Genomic DNA, 24,020 nt, shown 5'->3' on the forward strand with positions numbered 1-24,020 from the left:
CCAGTATAGTTTTATTAGTTATCAAAAAATACGAAGACAGCAAATTCTTACCGGAGCTTTTGGGTGTTTAATTTAATTTAATCAAACTAGGACGAAAACAAGCAAACAATTCATCTATCGACTTTGCATGCTCTATTTACCTGTATACGGAACTCAACCTTAAAATAAGAGATGATTTTTTAAGAAGAGACTTTTGAGCAATCTCCAATTGACATTTTAGTGGAGATGTAACTGACACGTTGTAACGTCAAAACGACTTCGTTACTGTAGCTGTAGTATAAATCACTAAAGCACATATTTTCGACATAAAAGCTCGGAGCTTAGCTAACAGAAAAAGCAAAATAGCGCAAACAAGCCATAATTTGACGAATTTTATTCAGAAACAGTAGGTTAAAGCGAAAGCAACCAACTTTCTCCAAACCAGTATGACAGATTTTTAGTTTGCTAGGGCTCATAACACCTTTTACGTTACATAACATTAAAATCAGTATCGCAATAATAATTACTACCAACCAATAGGGTAAAATATAATTATTCTTCTTACGTAACCCAAAATTTTAAATACGTTGGTTAAAACTCGCATGTCACGGTCTATTCGACGTTAATAAATATAATACAAATCAACAGAACCAGCCCTCGGAAGTAATAAAAAACAGTAAACCCTCAAAGCATACAAAAGCATTTCTCACGGGCAACCAAAGCAATATCCTTCTGAAACGAGAAACGGCATTGTGATTCGTAGATTCGGCAAGATAAAAACGAAACTTCAACATAAAACGCGAAGCAGCAGTTGACGAAACTATACAAAAGGAGTTGCCCGAAATTGTGTCCAGTCATAAATGCTTTTTGATATTCGTTTTAGCGAACACAAATTATTTAAAAAAACCTTCACAACTTGTGTTTTCCTGTAAGTTTGGTGGCATATTAGTTAGTTAGCGGCGGTAAAAACAGTAACAATTTTAAATCCCAACTATTATTAACAAATGTTAAACAAAAGCGGATTTTCATTTGATATTGCTAAGCTGAAAATATGCAAGCTGTTAATAAATATACTTGATAAAATAGTAACTATATACACTGAACAGTGGCGTATCCAAGAGGCGTTTACGGTAAAAGATTTTGTCCGTGCAAGAAATCGTTAATAATTTGTAAAGACAATACGTGGTAAAAGTGGATTGCGTGCGAAAAAAGGATGAACTTACTTACCACAATAAAATTCATTAAAAAAAACACTATCCTTTTTTCACAGTTAAATTAAAAGCCGAGTTTCACCACGCAAGTTTCGAACATTAGATAGCCTGAAACTGGGACAAGGATAATACTTTACTAATATATTAATAGCCACAGTAGACGCAAATAATACACTCTCTCGCGTAAGCAGAACGAATGGCTCAGGTTTTGAAGCAAAACAGTGCAAATGTGCCACCAGCAGACCAATAGCGAAGTACGATGAAGCAAGCGGGAATTTTCTAAATGCGATTTCACTCCGTTATCTAAACAAAGACATGGCCGGTCAAACAATGTTAACATCGCTTTTCACATCATGTTTGGGATTGCACCTGGGTGTCGTTTTGTCTAAAAACAGTGCTTGAAATATTAGCTTGTAAAATAACACGAAACAAACTGACAAATGCAAGGAAAATGTGACAAAAAACGAGGCTAAAATGTTCTACGCAGAGTGGTCGCTCATGAGTCACTCTTAATTGGGAAGAACGTATGAAAAGGCGTAAAACTATGAGACTAGAGAGGCGATATTATATAAGAGCAGCGGCAAAAAGCATGCACATGACATAAAAATCTCACCAAAATCGTAAAATACATTTTGAACTAGGTAAACTGCAGCAGACAGCACCGACGCCGAGTAAAACCTGACTAAATCATAGCAAGGCGCCTTTAAAAAGGATGTTTCAAGATGACCATATGAGAGGGTCAAACAGTATGACATGGGCGTTACTCCTAAATAATTCGCGCGACACTATTAAAAAAGTATGCGCAAGTCAGCAAAACTGGTCTACCAGCGACCAAAAGTGCCAACTGCGTTTTATGCTACGTTACAAAAAAACACGAACGGTTGAGGTTGAATCAGTTCAGGGAAGAATGCGATAACTAAGAAGTTGCTGATAATGCTGCGGCGTCTGCTCAATCCAGCCGCGCGTTCCAGCATCTCTGCACATCACTGCATTGTGTCACCATTGCTAGATACACGCCCAGGAGCGTTTCTGCTACTTTTCAGCTGGGGTTAGCTTTTCGAGAGCCTGCTGAATGCCCCAGATGCTGAGAGGGCGCATGTACGCCAGGGAGCGGTAGGTGCCGTTTTTACCGAAGGCCTCCGGCGTCTGGTACGCCATGCCGTGCCGCTGCCAGCATGTGCGGTACACGCCGCTCGCCGTCTGGAAGGCTTCTTTGTACATTCCCTGGATAAAAGAGAGAAACAGTGCTGGCGTTAGTTAAAAAGAGATTTTTTTCCAACGAAACTTGACTGGCCAACTTGCTGACGGTCTTAACAACGGAAAACATCTTCAATACTGAGGTTAGAAGGTAGAGGTTTGCAATTTTTTAAGTATACCTGAAAACCATGTACGCCAATTTTTATGAAACACTAAAAATGTATGCTAGGCCCGAACAAAAAGGGTAGGTGCACTTGTATTTATTACAAAAAATCTATTGATTGCATATAATCTAGACGTTGTTTAGACCGTATAAAATGTATAAAGAACGTTTGTTGTATAAATTGAGTATGACAGTTTCGATAAGTAGTCCTGCAACAATTTACAACAATGAGCTCCACGGATTTGACCAAAAGTCCAACTTGTTATTTTTTCATACTAAAGTATTTACGCATTGATGTACATCTAGGCCTAGCATAAAAGTTAACAGGCCTCACTTTGTGAACGAGGGTGGCGGCCAAGGCGTACGTCACACCGGTCCAAACCTCATTAGATTGCACGCTGGATTCGTCCACCAAGCCGGCGGGTCTCATGCCGTTCACGGCGCCGTGAGTGCCGCTATCATATGAGCGTACGTTGAGGCGGTATACGGTTTCGAGAGCCGAGCGAACGCGCTCGTCGGGCAACACCTAAGAGGAAGTTCACGTTAAAACGCAGTAAAAGCGTAAAACAAAGCAGATGTTTACCTTAAAATAAATGCATAAATTGTAATGCCATTGACATATTGTTTTACAAGGTTTAACATATTGTATAACCAAGAAAACATTATTGAGTATATAGAGTATGCTTGGAAGTTTTACCCCTATTATCTTTTCCCTAATAGTTTGTAGATAAAATGATATTCAATTCTGCCCATGTGTGAGATGCAACTTTCAGCGGATACAAAGTAAAACATCTGGCTTTTAGTCTCTCACTGATTGACCACTGATTCAGGTAAATAGAGATTTCAGTAACACTTTTATAAAAGTATTTCTCCACTTTTTTAGTTTATAAGTTTTTAGAACGGTAAAAAAAGAACAAGGTATACGCAATTTGATGTGTAATAATCATCAAAATTGTTGAACTTTTGACGTCATACTTACGTCAGCCACGCCGGCGGTAAGCAGGAACCACTGACCGGCGCACTGGTCGGCCATAACGCTTGTGCTATGACGCTGTCGTCGGCTAGAGTCGTAGTTGAAGTATTTTCCTAACATCAAAATAATGTTGAATGTGAATTTTTCAACTTTTCTCTTAATTTTCTTGCTTTAGCAAATTGAGTCTTCTTTATTAGTATCTAAAGATTAGCTAAGAAACTGATTTTATTACAATATGCTGCACAAATAAAATCAAAATGAAGCTGAACAAAAAAAATTCGGTTGGAATAATTCCCCCAGGTAAATCAGGTACTAACCTAGGCGAAACAAATGAGTTACAAAACTAAAAAAAAACTGGAAAACATACATAATGAGGACCATGATACATTGCACAAAGTGTTATCCTTTTAAACCTTAGTTGCAAAGCTGTACGATTGAACATAACAAAACCACTTGTACATTTTACGACACATGTTTACCAGGAACCTTCAAGAAGGCCTACCGAAATCAGAACAAGCCTGCGGTAAGGCTTGTACTCAGCTATTTCCGGTTCACCTAATTTACCAATTGGGCTTCGCAGACTGGGCGGTATTGCATCAAAGGTAACTTACTGATAAAAGTTCATGGTGTTGAATTTTATACGTATATGGTTAATCAACTTAAATCGTATGTAACGTATATTACAATTGATAATGTCGAACCTAACACCTGTACGATACACAAATAAAGTGTTCAACAGGGCGCAACTGTCACATACAATCAAAGCCCATGGCAGTGTTTCGTTCCACGGCTTTGCGTCAATTTAGGTTAGTACCACTTGTGTGTTATTCAAGTCGGAATAAAATGAGTTGGGTCACATACAACACGTTGTGCATTTGACCTGTTACCGTGATCCAACTGTTCAATATTCCCAGCGCAAACACACTAGAGAAAGTTGCCTCGCGAGCAAATACAAAACAAAACAAACGACTTACCGTTCCAGAGCCGCTCCTGGTAAGCGCTAACAGCTCTGTCGAGAATCTCGCGATATTTAACCTTTTCTTCGCCGAGGTTGAGTTCATCGGCGGCTCCCACCATGCAACGAAGCGCCGCAACCCACAGGCCGCCACAGTAGGCGCTGTTAAGCACAAATCGCGCATCATAATAAGGTTAAACTGTGTAAATCCTGCGGCGCTTGTTTTTATAATGTTTAAAATGTCGTGAAGTAACTTTAAGATGCACAAAAGTCTGCATATAGTTGCTTGTGCGCTTTTTTCTTTACGTTAAAGTGAATGCATTGATCTTGAACATAATTCCTATTTGTGCGTATTTGTGTGCGCTTCTCATGATTACGTTGCCTATAAACAATCCATTTATTTTTTGTTAACGTCAGTTTATCATGCAATTGACCGACTCTGTATTGGTGATGGACTTTAAATTATAGCTAATATCCTAATCGCTGCTACGTGATAGGGCGTCGATCTAAAAAAGTATTTTGGTTTAACCAATAAATTGCCCTAAAGCCGTTTCACCGCCGACGCAACTATGAGAAGAACTTTACAAAAGAATATACAATGTTGATATCATTCAACCCGCATGTTCAAATACCTACCTTGGTCCTTTGACGCACCACCCGTCGAACGTCTGGTCTGCTGCTCCGCTGTTCTCAATCAGCCCGTCGCCGTCCTTGTCGTGCTTCATGCTTTCCCGCATCACGATCTGAACGTACAGCACATATATACACTTAACTGAGGACAGTGTGATGACACAAATTTAAAATGATGTGTGTTTGTACTTAGTTCCACTAACTTTATGGCTACGTGTAAACAACAATTATAAGAGCTCTAGCTTTCCCACAAGAAGGCAAAAGCGACTGAGGCATATAAATGTTTTTTATACTTGTTGTACATCCTGCGGTTTAACCCAAATACTTAAAGTTTGGCGCACAAAATATATTTTTTGGATTTTTGGAGGGTAATGAAACTTAAGACATTATTCTTATTATTGCAAATGTAATTGATATAAGCCAAGTCTTCGTATTTTACCCTTTTAACCAATTTCGGAGCAATCTTGCTCAGAACCAATCTTAACAAATTTAACCATGGTGGACTATTGCAGTCGGCGACCCAAGCAAATCAAATCGTATTGTATTCCATAGTATATATGTCCTCTACTTTCTTAAAATTCTAGATTTTTATTTTGTCAAACGACAAATTTGCGATGTTGATATTCACGTGTAATTAAATATATAACAACATTGATGGGCAGTTTCTACTTTTTTAATGACAAATTTTAACAAACAGCGTCTAATCAAAAACTATAACATTTTGTATATTCCGTCCCCAGTATAACTCCTCTGGAAAACGGGTTATTATCTATTTTTTGACCAAAACAATTCTGCTATTAAGACTTTAACGAGCAAAAAACGTTTCATTATTTGAAGTTGTGTGATAAACAATGTTGATTAATAAGCGTTATTTATAATAAGGCAATTATTATTGAAGAGTAACCGATGTTTTTTAGTTTCCGTCAATGAGCTGTCGGCCATTTTTTTGTGCATGCATTATCAAGTTCTGTTATCAAAAACGGACCTTGTTTGCAAACGACAAATTCCTAACCCGGTTATAAATATCTGAACCAAAAAGGCAAGAAGCGTTGTCGTCTGCAATATTAATAAGCTGATTGTGCCAAAGTCAATCGACACGGTCAAGTTGAAGTTAACGAACGCAAAGGGCGCTGTAGTCTTTGGAGCGCTGGTGTCGATCGAAAAGTGAAAGTTAAATGACCTGATCATCAATTATTTAGGATAAGCACCCCCGGGGTGAAATAGTTTTAAGTGCGGCAGGTCGATATCTGTAAAGCGTGCTGTTGATTGTATTGTCGGTTTTCTAAAGTTGAAGAGGTAAAACAGCTCGGACATATTTTTTCGTTAACTGCTTAAAAAAATAAAACCGGCTGCAATAAAACACAAAATGAAATTACAACTTTGATGAGCGATAAAAAAAACACTATCAAACAAAGTGTCTGTAATAGGGACGTCGGGAGGAGATCGACAATTTACATCCGAAGCCGAAATGATCACGAAAGATTACAGATTTACAGAATGTAGAAAATAAATATTGAAAACATTCAATCATTCTTGTAACAATCTAATGTCGTTATCTCAACAGCAACTATACTTATCGTTGACCCAAACAGCTTTAATTCCACTTAAAACCCTCCCGCGTTCTTTGTTGTGTCATGTAAAGGTCTCTATAGTGGCTTGCTGTGCATATGCTTAGAAAACTAAAAAAAATGGCCGAAATGAATTAAACTCAGCACCTACCTGGCAAACGGGCCACAGCGTTTCAAGGAAGTCTCGGTCTTTTGTGAGGCTAAAGTCTCTGAAGACCTGCAGCACAAACTTCGGGTTAAGGTCCCTCCAGTCTGCCGTGTCGTGCACAAAGTAGCCGTTCACAGACAGCCACGGTTCGTCGTCTGCGGGTAAAAAAACATAATTTTTCTATCGCGCGTAGCTAATGGGTCGAGTTGGTTGGCGCGTTAGAACTGATGAGAGATGAAAAACGCATCGAGTGCTTTTGGCTTTGATTCGGGCACACCAAACAGAGTTAATTTCTTTTAACAAATCGATCACTTTTTTAGACGTAGTTTTGGATTCGCAACATGGAGATACACATAAGAGTTTCATTTTTTAGCCTATTAAAAAAAAACACAAAATAAAATTAAATGGCACTAAAAATAGGATTCTCATATTTTCTAACGAAGCGGTTGGAATAAAAAATAAATACATAAAATAGTAGATATGGCCCATGGCCGTTCTCTCCACTAACTGTGAGAAAATCCTTCTAAACAACGAAAAATGTCTATATAGGTCAAAGGATTTTTTTCAGCCATATTTTTGGCAGCTTTGCGGTCGGCAAAAGATTGGTCATTTACCTTAACTGTTAGCAGTCATAAGAGAAATAAAAATACGGGGCTAGGCGATATAGCGTCTGTTTCCGGTGCGACAATTCATTTGAAAACATTCGACATCCGCTCCTCTTTATAAAGCATTTGTTTACGTTTGACAACGACAACAATTAACTGAACTATATTTTACAGTAAGAATAACTGAATATCACGTTGCCCCAAATTTAAAGTGTCATGCCTCCTTCATACAGTATTACGTATAGAGGTACTTGCCCATTAGCTCTGTCGGTATCTTGGCTACCGAACTAACCCGTAACCAACAGCAATCATTAGCAACTTATTAGCTTTAAACAGACAAATTTCGCTTTTAATGCTATTAAAAAAAAACTAATGGTAGAAATATACCTAAATATTTTTTAGCCTCTATTCTAAAGAAGTAGCAAGGTATCGGAAATGTAAACTTTACTTTAATGTGATCAGATTGGTCAAATTAAATGTTACTTTGTTTAAGTGATATCTTGACAACCAAATTATATTTTAAAGTAAGAATAACTAAATATCACGTCGCCCCAATTTACTTTTCTAAGTGTCATGCCTTCCTTTACACTGTATTACGTTTAGAGGTATTTCCCTATTAACTTAGTCAATTGTTTTTAGTAGAGTGTTTTGCAATGTTACCTTTTGTTGACAACATGTAATAGTTTTTAGTTAAAATTACAAGATGTAACAGATAAATTAAAAAATTACGAACTGCTTATTAAGACGGTAAAACACACATTTTAGTTACAGCATTGAGAAAAATAAAGAGTATATTTACCAGGACAGCCGATATCATGTGGCACCACGTTGGCAGTTTTCACTGGGGCCGTAACACCGTCCATGAGATACTTCATGCGCGAGGGGTTTGAATGAAGAATCGTTGCAGCTGCAAGAATAAAGGGATAGAGTCGTAAAAATGGCTTGTTGCTTTGTCTGATACAGTTTGCTTCGCAACTGCAAAGTATGTTAGTGATGTTGCTGAGGGTATTTTGTGTAAAGACAAACAGTTGCCGCCATAAAAATGTGACCTATGCTGCACGTATATATTGCACTATTTTAATATTCGGTTAGGAAATAATAAAATTAAAACGAAAGTATTTGAATAAAACTTACTTTTAAAATTTCGGCTAGTTTAGATTTGTTACAAGAAGAAACGCTCATTCTTCACACCAAAGGGCTTTGATGTGCGAGAAAAGAAAATTTTATGTTTCTATAGATTATATTTAAGTAAGATATACTGACGATGCCTTTATTGGCGAAATATATATATATATATATACAATTATACATATATATATAATTGTGTCTTTTCTGTTATCACACTTTCAGTGCAACATTAGCCAGCTAACGGCGCGAACGTAACAAGGGGCAAAACTCACCGATGTCGTATTGCACTGAGAGCTCGAGTTTGGGCCACAAGAAGGCAAGAGCGATCGAGGCGTAGAAGTGCACGTCATACGTGTTGTACATCCTGCGGTAATAAAAACAATAGCAAATCAGACTACACATATCGTTAAAAAAAAAAATGGTTAAGCCAGTGGTTCTTCAACTGGGGCCCATAGACCCCTTGGGGGCCCGTGAATTAGTTTTAGGGGGTCCATGAAAAAAAAAAAAGGCCGAATCGAAATAGTAGTGTATATTTAGAAGTAATCATTTTTTTCAAAGACAGCAGTTTAATTAAAAACAAAACGTTTTTTCACTGATTGTATTTAAACTCCATTTCACTTTCACATTTTTAGACCGAAGTCAACAAATTTATGAAGTTTATTTGTATTGTGACGTCAATTTATGACGTCATTTAAAAAAAATGGCTATGATGGTCCACGTGACGTCAAAAAATATTTAGGGGTCCGCGGTAAAAAAAGTTTAAGAACCCCTGGGTTAAGCGCTTTTCTGGCTAACAATTTGGGTACAGCTTTAAACCACTCACTTGTATTCTTGGCCTTCTAGGTAGGCGAATTTTCCGTATTCCTTGAAGAACTCCAGTCGGTGAATGTCGTCCTCACTACAACACGACAACAATATTTATCTTGACAACCATTATCAATGGTATGCATTAACTCGTATAAGACAAAGAAAGGAAACAACGAATGTTGTATATGCTTGGTTATGAGTAATTGCTGCTGGACTGACACATAAGCGTTACATTTATGTTTTTTAGGGTCATAAGCTATCAATAAACATACTCAACCACATTAAAGATATTACAAAGAGAAGTTGAACAAAATATACGTAACTATATTTAAGTGTTAATGCAGTTTTAGGTGGCATCGTGTCTATAAAGCAACGTTAAATTTCTGAGAGTAATAGGTCGTGGTGTGCCCAAAAATTATATTTTTAAAATTGTCAATCGGTGGTGACCCTAAAAGGAGGGTTGCCGACCGTCGCATTTGGCGCGTTCCATCGCCCTGTATTTGTCAAACAACACCACGTCTGATTCAATCATTAACTTTTCCAGGTAAACATTGTGTGCTTGTAAACACTTTGCCACCGTAGTGGTTTTAGCGTACTGGAATGCTTAAGGCCATTGTTGATCGGCTGGCTGTAAATGTGTACAGTCGTGCTTCGGCTTGGGCGCCTGGTTTCTTTTGTTAATCTCGTCTACAAACTTTTGTGAGTTATTAAAACCCTTTGCGTCACGTTTAGTATGGCGTAAAAGTAATGTGAAGATAAAACCCCCGTGAGGTCATGGCTCCAATATAAGAAGTCAAGTGGTACACAAATAAAAAAGTATTTGTGTTCGGCAAATTAAATTTAACATATTTTATTGCTTTCCTCAAAAATAGATTTATTTTGGGTCGTAGACTGAGTCTCAGTCGAGTCTTGGTGCGATATGCGAGTCAAACTATTACGATAAATTTATAACTCTCAGTATAAAGTTATGTACTAACAAAAACTTTGAAAAACCTGTTACATAGACATATCAACAAACAGTTAGGAGATTTGCATAATACTTCGGTACTATCGAGACCCTCCCCACAACGTTAGGATGATAACCCTGCCTAAACGACACATTTTAAGGTAGATAAATCTTGACACTTTTTGCAACAATGCAACCATTAAAAAGGTCCATCTAAAAAGTAAACGTTTTTTACCATATTTGACATTCAGTTTATTAAACTTCAGTTTGTTCAGTGTAAATCGTTTGCCAATTGTCTTAAAGTGTTACTTGAACTTCGGGGTACTTGAACTAGTTTCGAGCAAAGAGAAGTGTTGAACTAAAATCAAAACGTTTTTAACATTTAGTGGACAAGAAATAGCAATTTTTTGAAGTCTATTTGTATTGTGGCATCATTTTATGACGTCATCTCTAAAATTTCTTGCCTATACTGGTCCACGCGAAGCAAAAATATTTTTCGGGGTCCGTGGTAAAAAAGTTTAATAACCCCTGGTCTAAACAGTACATTGTATTTAAAATAACTTGAAATGAATTCTTACGTGATGTCGACTGCGGTCTTGGTCGACAGCGCTAGGCCACCGTTGTGGTTGTTGTTGGCCCCGGAAGTGGGGGAAGGCGGGGTGACGTCATTGTCAGTCTGGTGGTCCGCCTCGAGCCAGACGGTCCCGCCGTCCGTGACGTAATAGAGCTCGTTGAAGAGGGCCGACTTGTACCAGGAGGGCAGGTGGCTGCGCGAGATAAGTGCGTTTAAAATAGAAATGCACTACAGCAGCGAAAGTAAGTACATCGGGTGTGGAAAGTTCTTTACACAGTCGAAAATCGGCCAAACACTGAGTAAGGTTTAATTTCGCCTAGTGCATTTTTATCAAATAAAATAGACTCCGATTGACAATGGTTACCTATACTAAGGAGAGGCGTTTCACCGATAAATGCAACTGTACCGGATCCTCAAAACAAACAACAAAAACGTGAAACAGTGTCATTCAAGTTTGGGGAGAATAATTCTTTCAAATTCTCGACTCGGCCAAAGGTCTGTTTTCCTACTAAGTTGGAAATATTAGCTTTAATTATTACGCTGTATGAATTTAATTTTAAAACCTTATACCTTAGAAGAACTGTAATGACGAATAGTAGGACTTGCAGGGTATTGAATATAGCTCGGATTGTTTTATAGGCATCATGTTGATTAAAAACACAACACATTTTAAATTCATATAAACGGCAAACCTGATTGAACAGACCAAAACCAGGCCAAAAACAAGTTTGCTTATTTTAACGCAAAAAACTAGCGCCAACGAGAGCTCTCGCCGTACCTGTTATTGAGCACTGGGTTCTGCCACTGGTCGATCTTCCGTTCCCACAAAGCGAAGTTGAGCAGCGAGTATTCGGCGATGGCGGGCGCCGCTTTGCCGTCGCTGCCGAAGTAACGCGTGTACCTACGCCTGTACACCTTGTTGTTGTCGCCGAAGTGAATCTGCGAGAAAGGGGAAAACACACATTTTTGCATAACTCGGACAGGAAAAGTATAGCTATATAGCAGGGGTTGTTAAGGTGGCATCCCTGGACCCCTTGGGGTCCGTAGACTAGTTTTAATGGGTCCATAAAGACCTACTTGAAATATTAGAATTAGAGTATATTTAAGAAGTAATCATTTTTTAAAGAAAACAGTTTGATAAAAAATAAAACGGTTTTGCACTGAATGTATTTTGACTCAATTCACTTTCATGTTTTTTGACCGAAATCAGCAGATTTATGAAGTCTATTTGTACTGTGACGTTAATTTATGACGTCATTTTTGAAATTGTTTTGCCTCGTATGGTCCACGCGAGGCAAAAATATATTTTAGGGGTCTGCGGTGAAAAAAGTTCAAGAACCCCTGCTATATAGGAAGGTTGTTATATTGTCCCAATTTCTAAGATTTGTCTATAGTTAAGTGTACACTATAAATGCAATCTTTAAGAAAGGTCACTAACGACCAAATTTGGGCATGTTTATCAAAGAGCAACAAATGTAAAGCAAACTCATTTAAATTAAAGATACACACACATACGTGGTTAACAACTGTGATCTCGCCCTAAAGTCGCGTTAAGACGGACGATACGGCTTACGTACTACCGGAAGCTGTCACAGACAAACTGAATATGTCCATCAATGATGCGAGATAGACAGGCTCGAAAAACAACTATCCTGCAGTGATGTTTTTTTCCTTTTGTATTCATCTGGTATTTGTGTAAACTGTAGCTGTATATACACGATACTTTACTACATAATGGCTATATTATATTGTCTGCTACATAAAATACATAATAGCACTGCGTGTCCGGTAACATAAATTAAAAATGTAGTCCACCGTCACATAGTTTAAACCATTGGTCGGCAAACTTTTTTTGTCGCGGCCCTAAGTACTCTTTTCAGACATATTGAAGGGTAACTATGCAAACCACTAAAAAAGTGGCGGATTAAGGATATTTGATTTTAAGAAGAAATATAACACGGCGCATTGGTGCCCAAAACACTAGTGTAAAACATAGTATAAAACGAAGAAAATACAAGTGAAGCGCGAACATTTTTTCAAGTACATACAGTTTAAATTGGCAAAACAAATAGTTCGACAGGCTCCCAGAACCACATTTGGCACGTGGGCCTTTCCAAGCTGAGCCAATTTAAAAATTCTCTGCCACATCAACAGGCTCTGGTAACATTATTGATATAATTGTATATTAAAGTGATATAATTGCATATTTCAATGAAACATATTGCATATTTCGTTTAACAAGTCAGTTGGCTTAAGGACTCAATTAAAAAAGGCTGTAAGCTTGTAACGTGTATTTGGTGTACGTTTATGTGTTTCATACTCGTGTGCTGATTATAACTGTCTTGCTGGAAAAAACTAGGTCGCATTTATCCTAAAAACTTTTGGCATTGTATACTAAAGTGGCACACAAAATGCTCTATAATAATCGAGTAACACAGTGATCAAATAATGACAACTGGTAAACTTAAGGCCCTTTTCAGCAACTTGGATACATCGCATTAAACAATCATTAAACGCCAGAAAAAATATAGTTGGACCAAAGCGAAACTAGAAATTGAATTATATGGCATGGGACAGATGTAGTCGGGCTGGCGTAAAACGTGGCGCAAGAGGTAACCTATTGTAGCCCAGTAAAGGGGTTTAACAACGAGGCGTCTCCCGGCATATCAAACAGTAAAGGCGACTGTTGCGCCATTTTTTGTGGTTTATCACCATTGGATACGCAACGAACTGGCATTCGTCAGGTTTCGGAAAGATGGTTGCCAAATATAGCGCGATACGTGGGCGACACGCCTCAATTGTTATACGTAAGCCTCGAGTATTACTCATCGTCAGGTATTTCAATTTATCATTGGCGGTTATGTAAAAATATACTCGTTTTACCACATGTTGGCTGATTTTTATTCGAGATTGTGTAATATTGTGGACGGATTAACGACAAAGGGATAAGGTATAAAACACAACTGCCGCGAGTTCTGGGGAAATCGCTTTCGCAGAAAAAAGACCCAAAGCTTCCCTGTAGACAAGGGCAGCACAAATAACAAATATTGACATTCGAGTGCGTCATTAGCCATTAAAGCGTTTCACGGAATTGCCTCGCAAATAAAAAGCTGTGGTTGCAGCAGTTTACCAATTTTAACAGCAATGCCCTTTTGTAATCGATAAAAATATCCAAAATTTTCGGGTGCTGGGTTTCATTTTTTGAATGCGCAAATCTTAAAACGCACAACTCGCACCTAAAACACGACAATTTCCAAATAAAGTAAAACAAGCAACAGAGCGAACTGCGACTAAGCGGGGGCGTGACCTTGCTTACCAGACACCACAATACGACAGCGCTTTGCATTGTGACGCAACGGTTTGATTCACAGTGAATCACGTGAGTCAAAGACACGCGAGATGACGAATTTTCGCGGGAGCGGCCAGCGTGCGATGTTTTATTCACGCTTCATTTTAACCAAAGCTGACCAACATACCTACTGCTGTGCGGCGTGCGCAAGAAAGTAATGACAGAAAAGAAGCATATTTTAGTTAGAATTTTCGAACCTCTTCATTATCAAACGCATTCATTTAATTAATTTACCGAAATTTTATGCGTGAAGCATTTCAGTGTTTATTTTTATCGATTAAGTACCCCACTGATTCCTTATTTGAATATGTTGAGGTCGTAGTTTGTCCATGTTAGGACTATACGAAGTTTACAACCCATATTGAATCGGCGACGTAACAAAACTACAAATAAGTTTGCATGTGCAGCTTTTGAATGCTAAATTAAAAATATTATTCACACTTGTCAAGTGTGACTCAATTCGTCAAACAATGACCACTCTTCAAACATTTGACTTTGTAGATACAGATACATCATGAATACAGTCATTACACTCCATTGTTTTGCATATTATTTTAATGTTCATTTTACGTCCTCCGTTTTTGATAAAACTTCAAATGTTTGGTTTTAACACATCTAAAGTGCAGCGCATATTAAACGTGCATAATGTGACGAAATGTGTGACACGACAGCATATATTGGTTAAAGTCTGAGTTCACGTTTTGAGTGGTCTACATAAGGTATTTAAAAAACAAAAAGTATACCAAAAAACTTAAAAGCCTTATGTTAAACACATAACAGAAACTTTATTTTAAGTCTGGATGTTGTTTTTAGATGAAGCCTGTATCTAATAAATATTAAACTATAGCTTAGATTTGTTACTGACACAACTTAGATTCGCACTGAATAACATCATAGGGTGGGTACCTAGGCGGGGTTTAATTTGGATCGTTTTGAAACAAACGTCCATATCTTAATACATATTTCTACAAATGGAACCAAACAGGAGCTTCGGCGTCTACATATGAAGCAAGACAAACAAGTGGATCGCTAAGTTATAAACAATTTTCGTAATGAAGTTAGGCACAAAACAGCGTAAACTACAGTCATGGGACCACAAAGACTAGCAACAATCCACTATTAAAATGTTCTTTAAAACTGCGACTTAACTTCTAAAGCTACCTACGTTGCAAATTGCAATATTTTTATTAGTTTTGACGAGTGCTGATATATAGTAACTAGTATATACTAGGTGTTATGCCAGAGGCTGGAATAATCAGAAATTCACCGGGACAGACCACGTACAGGAAATCAGCAGGCGCACTTACTAAATTGTAAACCACATTTATCTTAATCCTTAAGATGTATTTCAAACTTGTGTATTTCACAAGTTTAATTACCGACTCGCTCTCACCTTTGGCATGTCCCAAGCGAGACAGAATGCGACGTCGTCATTGGACGATTTAGCACTCACGTGACACGTCGCCGAAACTGCGCAAGCCAGGGAACTTCCTTTTTTGGTAGGAGGACTGCTTTCACCTTTGGGGGAAAAAAGTTTCGTTTTTTTTTCTGCGAAATACCTTAAAGTGAGACCTAAATATCCGAGTTACTGTGCGTCGCACAATTTTTTTTCCAACAACAATCAGATAAAATAGTTCTACGATTTGCATGTGTTCCACAAAAAATGTTTGGTAATATTGTATTTATCTCTAGGCTCTCAAGCTTTTACCTTTAACTGGACGAACAAAATAATAGCGGGAAACCCCACCCAGTAGGGTAGGCTGACGCCAAATAAAGTGGTGTTATATTATATAGGCCATAAGCTGACCACTAACGTAATACTAATAGCAACATATGAACTGAACTGTTATCCAAATACAATGGAAAATCGTCAAGTAAACTGCTTTTATTGTGTTTTTAGAAAAAATAATATTGAAAAAGAAATAAAGTGGTTGCCTAGTAAACGTATCCATTAATCTTTTTTTAATCATTTGAAATGCATCTTAGTTTGTTTTAGAGTAGGGCATTGTGTTGCCGAAGGAATCGGCGAACATCAGGTTAAGCACCACTGGTCTAGCCGCACCAAACATCACACAACATTACGTTGGATTTTCCACCTAGTGTAGTCAAACCAAGCGCTACGAGACAGCTTGTCTAACAAGTCGAACAACACGAATTAAAATATTTGCGGTCTTCGTTAGATAAAGATTAAAACAAATTTACTAATATTACAAACATAAAAAAATACAAAACAGTGCTGTCTATACCAGGAGTACCCAACCTGTGGGCCATGGCCCCCACCGCAAGAAGAGACGGCAATCCGATTTTGCTTTAAATAGGATAGTTTGACACATTTTAGGTAAAACTAAGCGATTTATACCCATGAAATTGCCATTCCTTTGCTGTTGCCTTTCCCATAAACATATCTTTGTGATTGCTGGTTTTTAACAATGCTACTTCTGAAGACAAAGCGGCGCATTGTCTTGGGTATTTAATATGACATGTGGCTGACTCTTTCCACCACTAAACCAGCAATTACGACATTGTCAGAGCAAAACCAAGCTAAAGTATCATATTTACTAAATATGCAATAACAAATTAATGGACTATCATGTTTATTGTGTGTTTTATTTATATCATTTTATTATTCTAACTACCGGTTACTGCATAAACCATTTTTTGAATTAAAGTGACGTTTCCTAATTTAGGGAAACTAAAGGTTGCAAGCTTACTGTTCTCGTTTTGTGCGGATAAAAATTTCCCGAAATACAAAAAGTGCGAACGATTCTTTTAAAGTTTGAAAAGTCCTGGTTTAAAGCATTGGAGTTATTAAATACGACTGAAATAAAAATTCATCAGGCTCTGCAAAGCAAATAAGCACCTCATATACGCGATATTTACCTTGCGAAGGAGCTGCCAGTTGCCCCGTTTCATGAAGCGGTGTCCACATTTCGGAGCCGTCTTTGCGTGGGTTGAACGCCTTGCACTGCGTCACCGTCACGCCTTCCTAGAAAGCAAAACAGGCATTTTATTTTAACCTTTGTTCTGACCTGGTTTCGCATGAAAGTCAAAAGGGCAGGATTGGGTCGTAATAACCCAGGGTCAGACGGTTACACGAATCCGACTCGGTAAACAACATAAAATCCAATTAAACAGTACGAAATAAAAGGTCATCGAAACCACTGAAGAAATGTCGCCGGCAGGTAGAAGCAATTCTAGATTGTGCAGATATGCTCCAACGAGTGCCAATTAAGGCCAATTAAAGATGCCTGGCTCGCGGACTTTGAACCCTACAATTTGTCAACAGGAAAAGCAGTATCTTATCCAAAATCAAGACGCAAATCACCATGTAATTGTGGCAGTGCGCTTCAAATAATGTTTTTATCGTTTGTTTATCTTTATTCAGTAGCCACAGCTGTTGGAATTTGCCCCGCAAGTTTTATTTAATTGAATGCGTGAGAAGTTACGCCCAAACAGCAACCTTTATTATGTACACATTACAAGCCACTGAACAGAATAAAAATTTTAGTTTAACACATGACACGGGCGACAAACAAAAGCAATAGGTAAAATCGCGTTCTGCTTACCGTTTGTTTGGCGGCAACAGCCATCGTGTATGGCATCTCGGCATAGGAGCTACAGTGCATTTGCACACCGGAACTCTGCTGGTTTTGGAAAGTTTCGCTGTACGAGCCCGAAGTGCTTTTCAGCAGACTGGGATTGCCTGTCAGAGAGATAAAGGCACTCGTAAAAACGTTACGACTGCAGGAATTGTCCTGGGTCAACATGACCGTCACCGTTTAAACGCATGCGTCCAATTTCCTCGAATCAAGGCGGAAACTACACAAATTTAGCGAACCTGGTGCATCAAAGATCCTTTACGTAGAAATTAGCAACGACGCGCGATTTAGCAGAAAATACAGGTGTCATCAACACACTGTTTATATTCGGTCCATATCGAGTGACGTTTCTTGGTCACGCTCTAGCGCGCAAAAAACACGCCACACTGGCCAGACAGATTCTGGTTTCGGGTCGCAGATTTGACTGTTCGGTATCCAGTCAGTTTATTATCTAAGTTTTTACTCTGTGCAGTGACAGACTAAGTGTTGATGGAAACTCTCGCCAAACGTTGGTAACAAAGTGCCTGCTTTAAACAATGGCAGAAAAACAAGCATCATTCCATACAGCTTGTTTCATAACCCGTCGACTAGAGGGTCACAAACGACTTTATAATATGTTTTGTCAAGTACTTTATTTTGCAGTATAAATACGTTACTTTTTTTGACATTTTAACTTGAACATTCATAATTTCCCAGCATTGAATTAAAAGTCAGAGTGCAATACAAATCTGCAATAAACTACCACCTTATTTGACAAATTAAAGTTGTTGTCCTGAAAATGTAATCCTGATGGTGTTACAGAAAAACGCCACTGATGTGGCTGAGATGATTTCCAACTTCGCATTTACAAGAACAGCATAAGCGGATGTATGATTCCACTTAAAAGCACGGTGCAAAGACGTTACATTCAAGGCAGATGTTGTAAAACAAAGCTGACAACAGGTTAGATTGTTGGGACTGATATCTTATCCTTCCATTCATAACTTGGTAAAGTATATTATTTATAAAAAATTTGATTCAGTTGCTGTAAAAATCCGAGAAAATTAAGATGAAAATAACGACAGGGACAACTAACTGCTTAACACACACAAACAACTTCTTAACAGTGCTTTGGTGTTTTCGATTTAGTTTTCCCAGAAAAGAATAAGCCGACAAACCGCAGGAGTGAACCAAAGAACGAAACTGTTTAATTCACTTTAAATGGGAGAGACTATTTCTGTATGAAAGCAAACATTCCGTTCTGTAACCGCATAAGTAACCGCATACATTCCGTTCTGTAACCGCATAAGAATGAGCTGTAGCTGCATATAAAGCTTTGCTCGATTCAAAAACGCGTTTTTTTGAACATTTTTTTGTCCAATTTAAAAAAAAGGTTTGTAGTGTAGTGTTTACTAAATTTGGTATAGAGTTCAAGTCAAGTTAAGAAATAACTTTATATAAGAAAGTAATTGAAACTAATAAGAAAACAATGATTTATTTTTGTCTTTCTATTACTGAAATGTCATTTCTAGTTAAGCCAAGATATCTACTGCTTTCCCTGTTTTAATATTCGGTTACCTAGTTTACCATATTTGTTTAACTTCAGAACAACAGAACAACCCACGAATTATTGCTATAAAGGGACGGGGCGTTCAGATGGAGTTAATTAAATTAAAATGAGACCTAACCCACCTGTTCCGCACTCCATGGCCATGGTGATGGTAACCTGAACGTCCTCCGAGCCATTGTTTTGAATGTGCCACGCGAAAACGGCCGCTGGAATGCTCGTATCCTACGGAACAATAAAGCAACAACTGTAAAAGAAACTTGTTTAGTGGGTTTCGTGTGCACCATAGGCGCGGGCTGCAGTTCGAACCAGGTGTAAATAAACGCGCATATTGCAAGTTTACGTGCAAAGTTAAACACGGATCAAACGAAAAGCAAAACATACGATTCCCGACCAATCAAAATATAGACAAACGGGAAAAAATGACATCTTGTTAGAGTCACCTATACAATCACTGTCGCGTTCTTGTTGACGAAGCCGTTAGTAATATTGGTAGGAATTAAAAAAGACCAAGTTTTGTTAATTGGCATTTCCAGGGAAGAAAGAAACACCCATCACAATATTACCTTATACATTATTACTTCTTTTTAATTGAAGGAGGGTAGCATTTCTTTTTAATTAAATGAAAACAGCTTTTGTTTATGTTAGCCAGCAATTGGATGGCCACAAATAAAAAATAAAAGATGCCATACAACATACAAGAGTATAGTGAATGGTGTCGTGGTGGCCCTAAAAATATTCAACAAACTTCGGTCGTGCAATGCATAACCTAACGCGTTCTTTTTTTTTTTTTTAAATAAGCCAGACGACTGTCGACTGTAGCAAGTTATGAGTAAGTACGCCAACACAGTCATACAAAGTTGACCATCACTTAACCCAAGTGATTACTGTAGCCGTCTTTTTAATGCAAATTGGCTGGGGTGACACTAGTCACTCAAGTTGCCTTAGTGTTTTAATTTTACTTTAGGAGCCTAACTGAGCGCTGGAATAGTAGGCGTCTTAAGTTGACAACAACGAAAAATGCAACGGCTTTAAAGGAACGGTAAATAAATCAACCAACACGCTTGCTGTGGCTCTAATTCAAGAGATGTGCAACACGAGTCAAGAAATTTTACGACATTTGTAAAAACATAACTGCAGCCGAAGTAGGACAATTTTTGGTTATTTTTTTAAAAAATACACGCCTTTGTAACTTGTCGATTTTAACGGGTCTTATAGCTGCATGCTTTTGCGAGATAAAGAGCGCCTGCTTTGTCACAATAAAACGGCGTGGATTCAGTTCCGGAGCATGGCTTAGTGAACTTTGCCTCAAACTTTGCAGAAAAAAAATATTTCTGAAAACTATCAATGGCCTATAGCGGGGACCATGTTTGTTTTTTTCCTGTACGTTGTCTCTGTGCGGCAAATGCCTGTTAGCTAGATGAGCAATGCGGTGAAATCACAGTCGGAATTATGGCGAAACTGTACTACAACACCAATTACCATACACCCTAGCAGGTGTTCAGGAATTTATTACCTTTCAGAAAGGCGGACAATTTGTTTCAAAAACTAACATTTATAAGGATGTCCGTTTTTTTTATGATTTTTTTTGGGTAAATAAAGGCTGTTAATGCGATTTAGAAATTGTAATACCATATTATGTACAGTATACTACTGATTTTTCAATCAAAAGTAAGTATCTATTCACGTAAGTTTAAATTTGAAAGTAAGTTCAAATTTGAGGAAACGTAGTTCGCACAAGTTTAGCGCATGTCCTATATTCACAAAAGTTCATTGAAGATCTGAGAATGCTAAACACCCGTCGAGTCACAGAGTCTCCGGCTAAGTTGAAATTGCAAACGGCCTCGCAAGCTTAGAGCGTTTACTCTACGGCAGACATGGGCAAACTACAAATTTTATCCGGCCCGTGGCTTTCTATATGTATAAAACTTGTTTAAGTAAAACATAAGCCTTTATAATTTTTATTATTTTCTTAAATATTTTATTTAATAAATTACACAATTGTAAGGCATCTTCACTTAATCCTACCACTACCAGCCTGTCAAAACAAATATATTTATAGTTTTCTTTAGAAGAAATCGCGCTTTTACATTATTTCAGATCCCCCAAGACATTTTCCGTTTCTCATGAGCCCCTGCCAAAAATAATTGCCCACCCCTGGTATACGGCAACCTTTTAAAAAAAGGGCCAACTTTACCTTGTAGTCGTGCGGGAATACGGGCGAGACCTGGCGGCAGGTGAGCACAACGTCGTGCTCTTGCAGGTCGTATACTGTCCACGCGCGCGGATAAAGGCCGCAGTAGTAGGCGCGTTCGGCGCTGAAACGCCATTTCCAAGACTTGAGGGCCTGCTTGGGTGGCGCGCGGGTGCTGAGGACTTGCTGGTAAAAGGTGCTGCCGTTTCTCCGCAGCGTCACAATGAACTGCCAAAATATATAGTAGGAGCATGTTAAGTATGCAAATAAGGGAAATCACCCATTTTTATTCAATGAAACGAACTTAACGCAAAATTACAAACAAGGGAAAAATATTTATTGTTGAATTTGGCCTGGTTGGCATAATGTTTATGTCACTATTCTATATAAATTTTTGTATTGTTTAGTTAATGTTTAAAATAATATAGAGAATAATATTATAAAAAATAAGTAATGTGAACTTTGGCTTCCTTTGAAGTCTTTTGGAATTTTTATGCTATGAATCAAATATTTTGAGTATTGCATCAGAAGGTCAACCTGGCTTTGTTATGGCCTTGGGGATTAGCTCAAGAGACACATTAAACATTGATACATTGCGTAATGCGTAGGCATTTTAGAAAGCCTTATGTTCAGGTTCCTTGAGGCAACTTACATTAGCACAAAAGATTAGTTGGTAACTAAGTGATCCTTATATTAATCTAAGTTGCGAAAATCCAAAAAGTAAAAAAAAATGTGCTGAAAAGTAAAATTGCCTTGTTGGTACAGATGGACATTGAACATTCTGTTAAGAAAAGTGTGGCAATTAAACACCTATTTATGCAAAAAAAAACAACACATATATCAGATCAACAAACCTGATCGGCAAGCGGAGTATGAAAAGTGTATATTCCTGGTTTGAGCTGCCACTTGCAAAAGTCACCTTTCCACCCTCGATTAATCGTCCCTCCACCAATTCCGCCAAGAGGCACACCTGTAAATAAAATATGGGTAACAATGGTTTAAATTAATTGAAAAAAGATTCTGGGAGGCTCCAGAATTAGATTAGCCAATATGACATTTAGAAATTGAACTGTGAATATCAAGATTCACATTTAATAAATTGAAAAATAACAAAAGCAACTGTTTAAGGCTAACATGCCAATATTGTTTGTTTTTTATAAATATTTATCATCTGAAATCTAGAAGTGTGAACTACCCTAATATTTATTCGGATATGGATAAATTCCTATTTAGAAATTATAAATACTTTATAGCATCTATCTACCAAGGTATGCATCTACAACTTACTTACCATAAATTTGATGCAAAGCATTTTGATTAAAAAAGTCCATGCATGGCTTTTTATTTTTTGCACTCAATTGCTTGTAATACCACAGATATCTGAAATAAAATCAACTAAATTACCAAAAAGGTTATCTTTGATTGTTTATTTTTGTTCAATCTTTATTGACAATTAAAATATACAACATTTATAAATACTCCTAAAGAATACTAAATTTTACTTGCATTTTGCGGATTCAGGATATTTGTTTTGAGTTGGAAGCATTATAATGACGTCACAAAGTTACATTATAAAACAATTGTTATTCTCGAACGAAAAGCTAAAATTCAGTTTCACTACGCTACTGCAAAAAAAATTGGGTTTTTTGGTTTCAAATTGGCAAAACTGTAATTAAAAGGATACATGACGCACATGGCACACAACAGAATTCGAATATTGCTCAATAACGTAATTTACAGTATAATTTAACAGAAATTGAACTGTAAAGTTATGGGTCACACGATGCAAGAAAATCATAGAATATCACTTTTGGGCTGAATGGATTACAGTAATCAGTATACTATACTTTTGTGTTTACATAAAGTTTAAGCAGTGTTTACAGCGACACACAACTACATGACACTAATAAACTATTCCAAAGTAACTCGCGACTGACTAAAAATGGGTCTGCAGTCCACATTTGGGCCGCGGCCCACAGTTTGCCAACCACTGATATAAACCATATAATATAGGCTTACCTAACTCCAAGGCCAACAAGTGAAGGGACTTGTGATAAAGGTGGTAATGACCATGCTTTAGGACAGTCTTTAAATTTGTGACTTAATGCAATTTTGTATCCATATTGAGGAATGTTGTGACCATTTGAAACACCTGAAAACAAAACAACATGCTTAGGTTTTACATTTTTCATACTGTACATTTTACTTTATTTTTATTTTATGAAAAGTGCTTGTTCGTATCAATTATTTGTTTAACTACAAGCAAACCTTTTAATACCTTTGTATGTGCTCATTAACTGTGCATCGTAATCAATGTCATCATCACACTCCAGGTTTAGATCCTTTATATTTTCCCACCATTTTGGTTGTTCTTCCATTGAAATCCTTCTCAAAGGCAAATTGTCAAATACAGTTTTAGCAGATAAGCTTGATTATATTATGTGTGTT

General features: G+C 37.6%; 1 protein-coding gene across 2 annotated transcripts; it reads right to left on the reverse strand.

Moving 5' to 3' along the window:
• Nucleotides 1–34: 34 nt before the first annotated feature.
• LOC146169208 (non-lysosomal glucosylceramidase-like) lies at nucleotides 35–23,973 on the reverse strand. 2 transcript variants are annotated; one of them, XM_083390928.1, is made up of 20 exons: nucleotides 23,851–23,973; nucleotides 23,592–23,724; nucleotides 22,864–22,952; nucleotides 22,427–22,542; nucleotides 21,576–21,800; nucleotides 19,504–19,603; nucleotides 17,800–17,936; nucleotides 17,114–17,219; nucleotides 15,627–15,751; nucleotides 11,663–11,823; nucleotides 10,889–11,077; nucleotides 9,381–9,455; nucleotides 8,830–8,921; nucleotides 8,229–8,336; nucleotides 6,828–6,979; nucleotides 5,115–5,221; nucleotides 4,498–4,640; nucleotides 3,530–3,636; nucleotides 2,885–3,076; nucleotides 35–2,414 (listed from the first exon to the last, which is right to left on the reverse strand). In XM_083390928.1, the coding sequence occupies exons 1-20, from the start codon at nucleotides 23,948–23,950 to the stop codon at nucleotides 2,223–2,225; spliced, it is 2,649 nt and encodes an 882-aa protein (XP_083247054.1). In that variant the 5' UTR covers nucleotides 23,951–23,973; the 3' UTR covers nucleotides 35–2,222. The 2 variants fall into 2 exon arrangements, 1 of the variants encoding a protein (XP_083247054.1); XR_014500687.1 differs by lacking the exons at nucleotides 35–2,414; nucleotides 4,498–4,640 and having other exon boundaries at nucleotides 2,948–3,076.
• Between the last annotated feature and the right edge of the window lie 47 nt (nucleotides 23,974–24,020).

Source organism: Ascidiella aspersa, chromosome 1 (assembly GCF_963924565.1).
Source record: "Ascidiella aspersa chromosome 1, kaAscAspe10.2, whole genome shotgun sequence".
NCBI lineage: Eukaryota > Metazoa > Chordata > Ascidiacea > Phlebobranchia > Ascidiidae > Ascidiella > Ascidiella aspersa.

What these genes read in the sequence shown, in the direction of transcription:
- LOC146169208 (XM_083390928.1), bottom strand. Translation starts at nt 23,950, where the DNA reads ATGGAAGAACAACCAAAATGGTGGGAAAATATAAAGGATCTAAACCTG. An exon ending in TGCTTTGCATCAAATTTATG is followed by an intron (nt 22,543 to 22,863) that starts GTAAGTAAGTTG and finishes TTTTATTTACAG; the next exon opens with GTGTGCCTCTTGGCGGAATT. An exon ending in CTAGAAGGCCAAGAATACAA is followed by an intron (nt 8,922 to 9,380) that starts GTGAGTGGTTTA and finishes TTATTACCGCAG; the next exon opens with GATGTACAACACGTATGACG.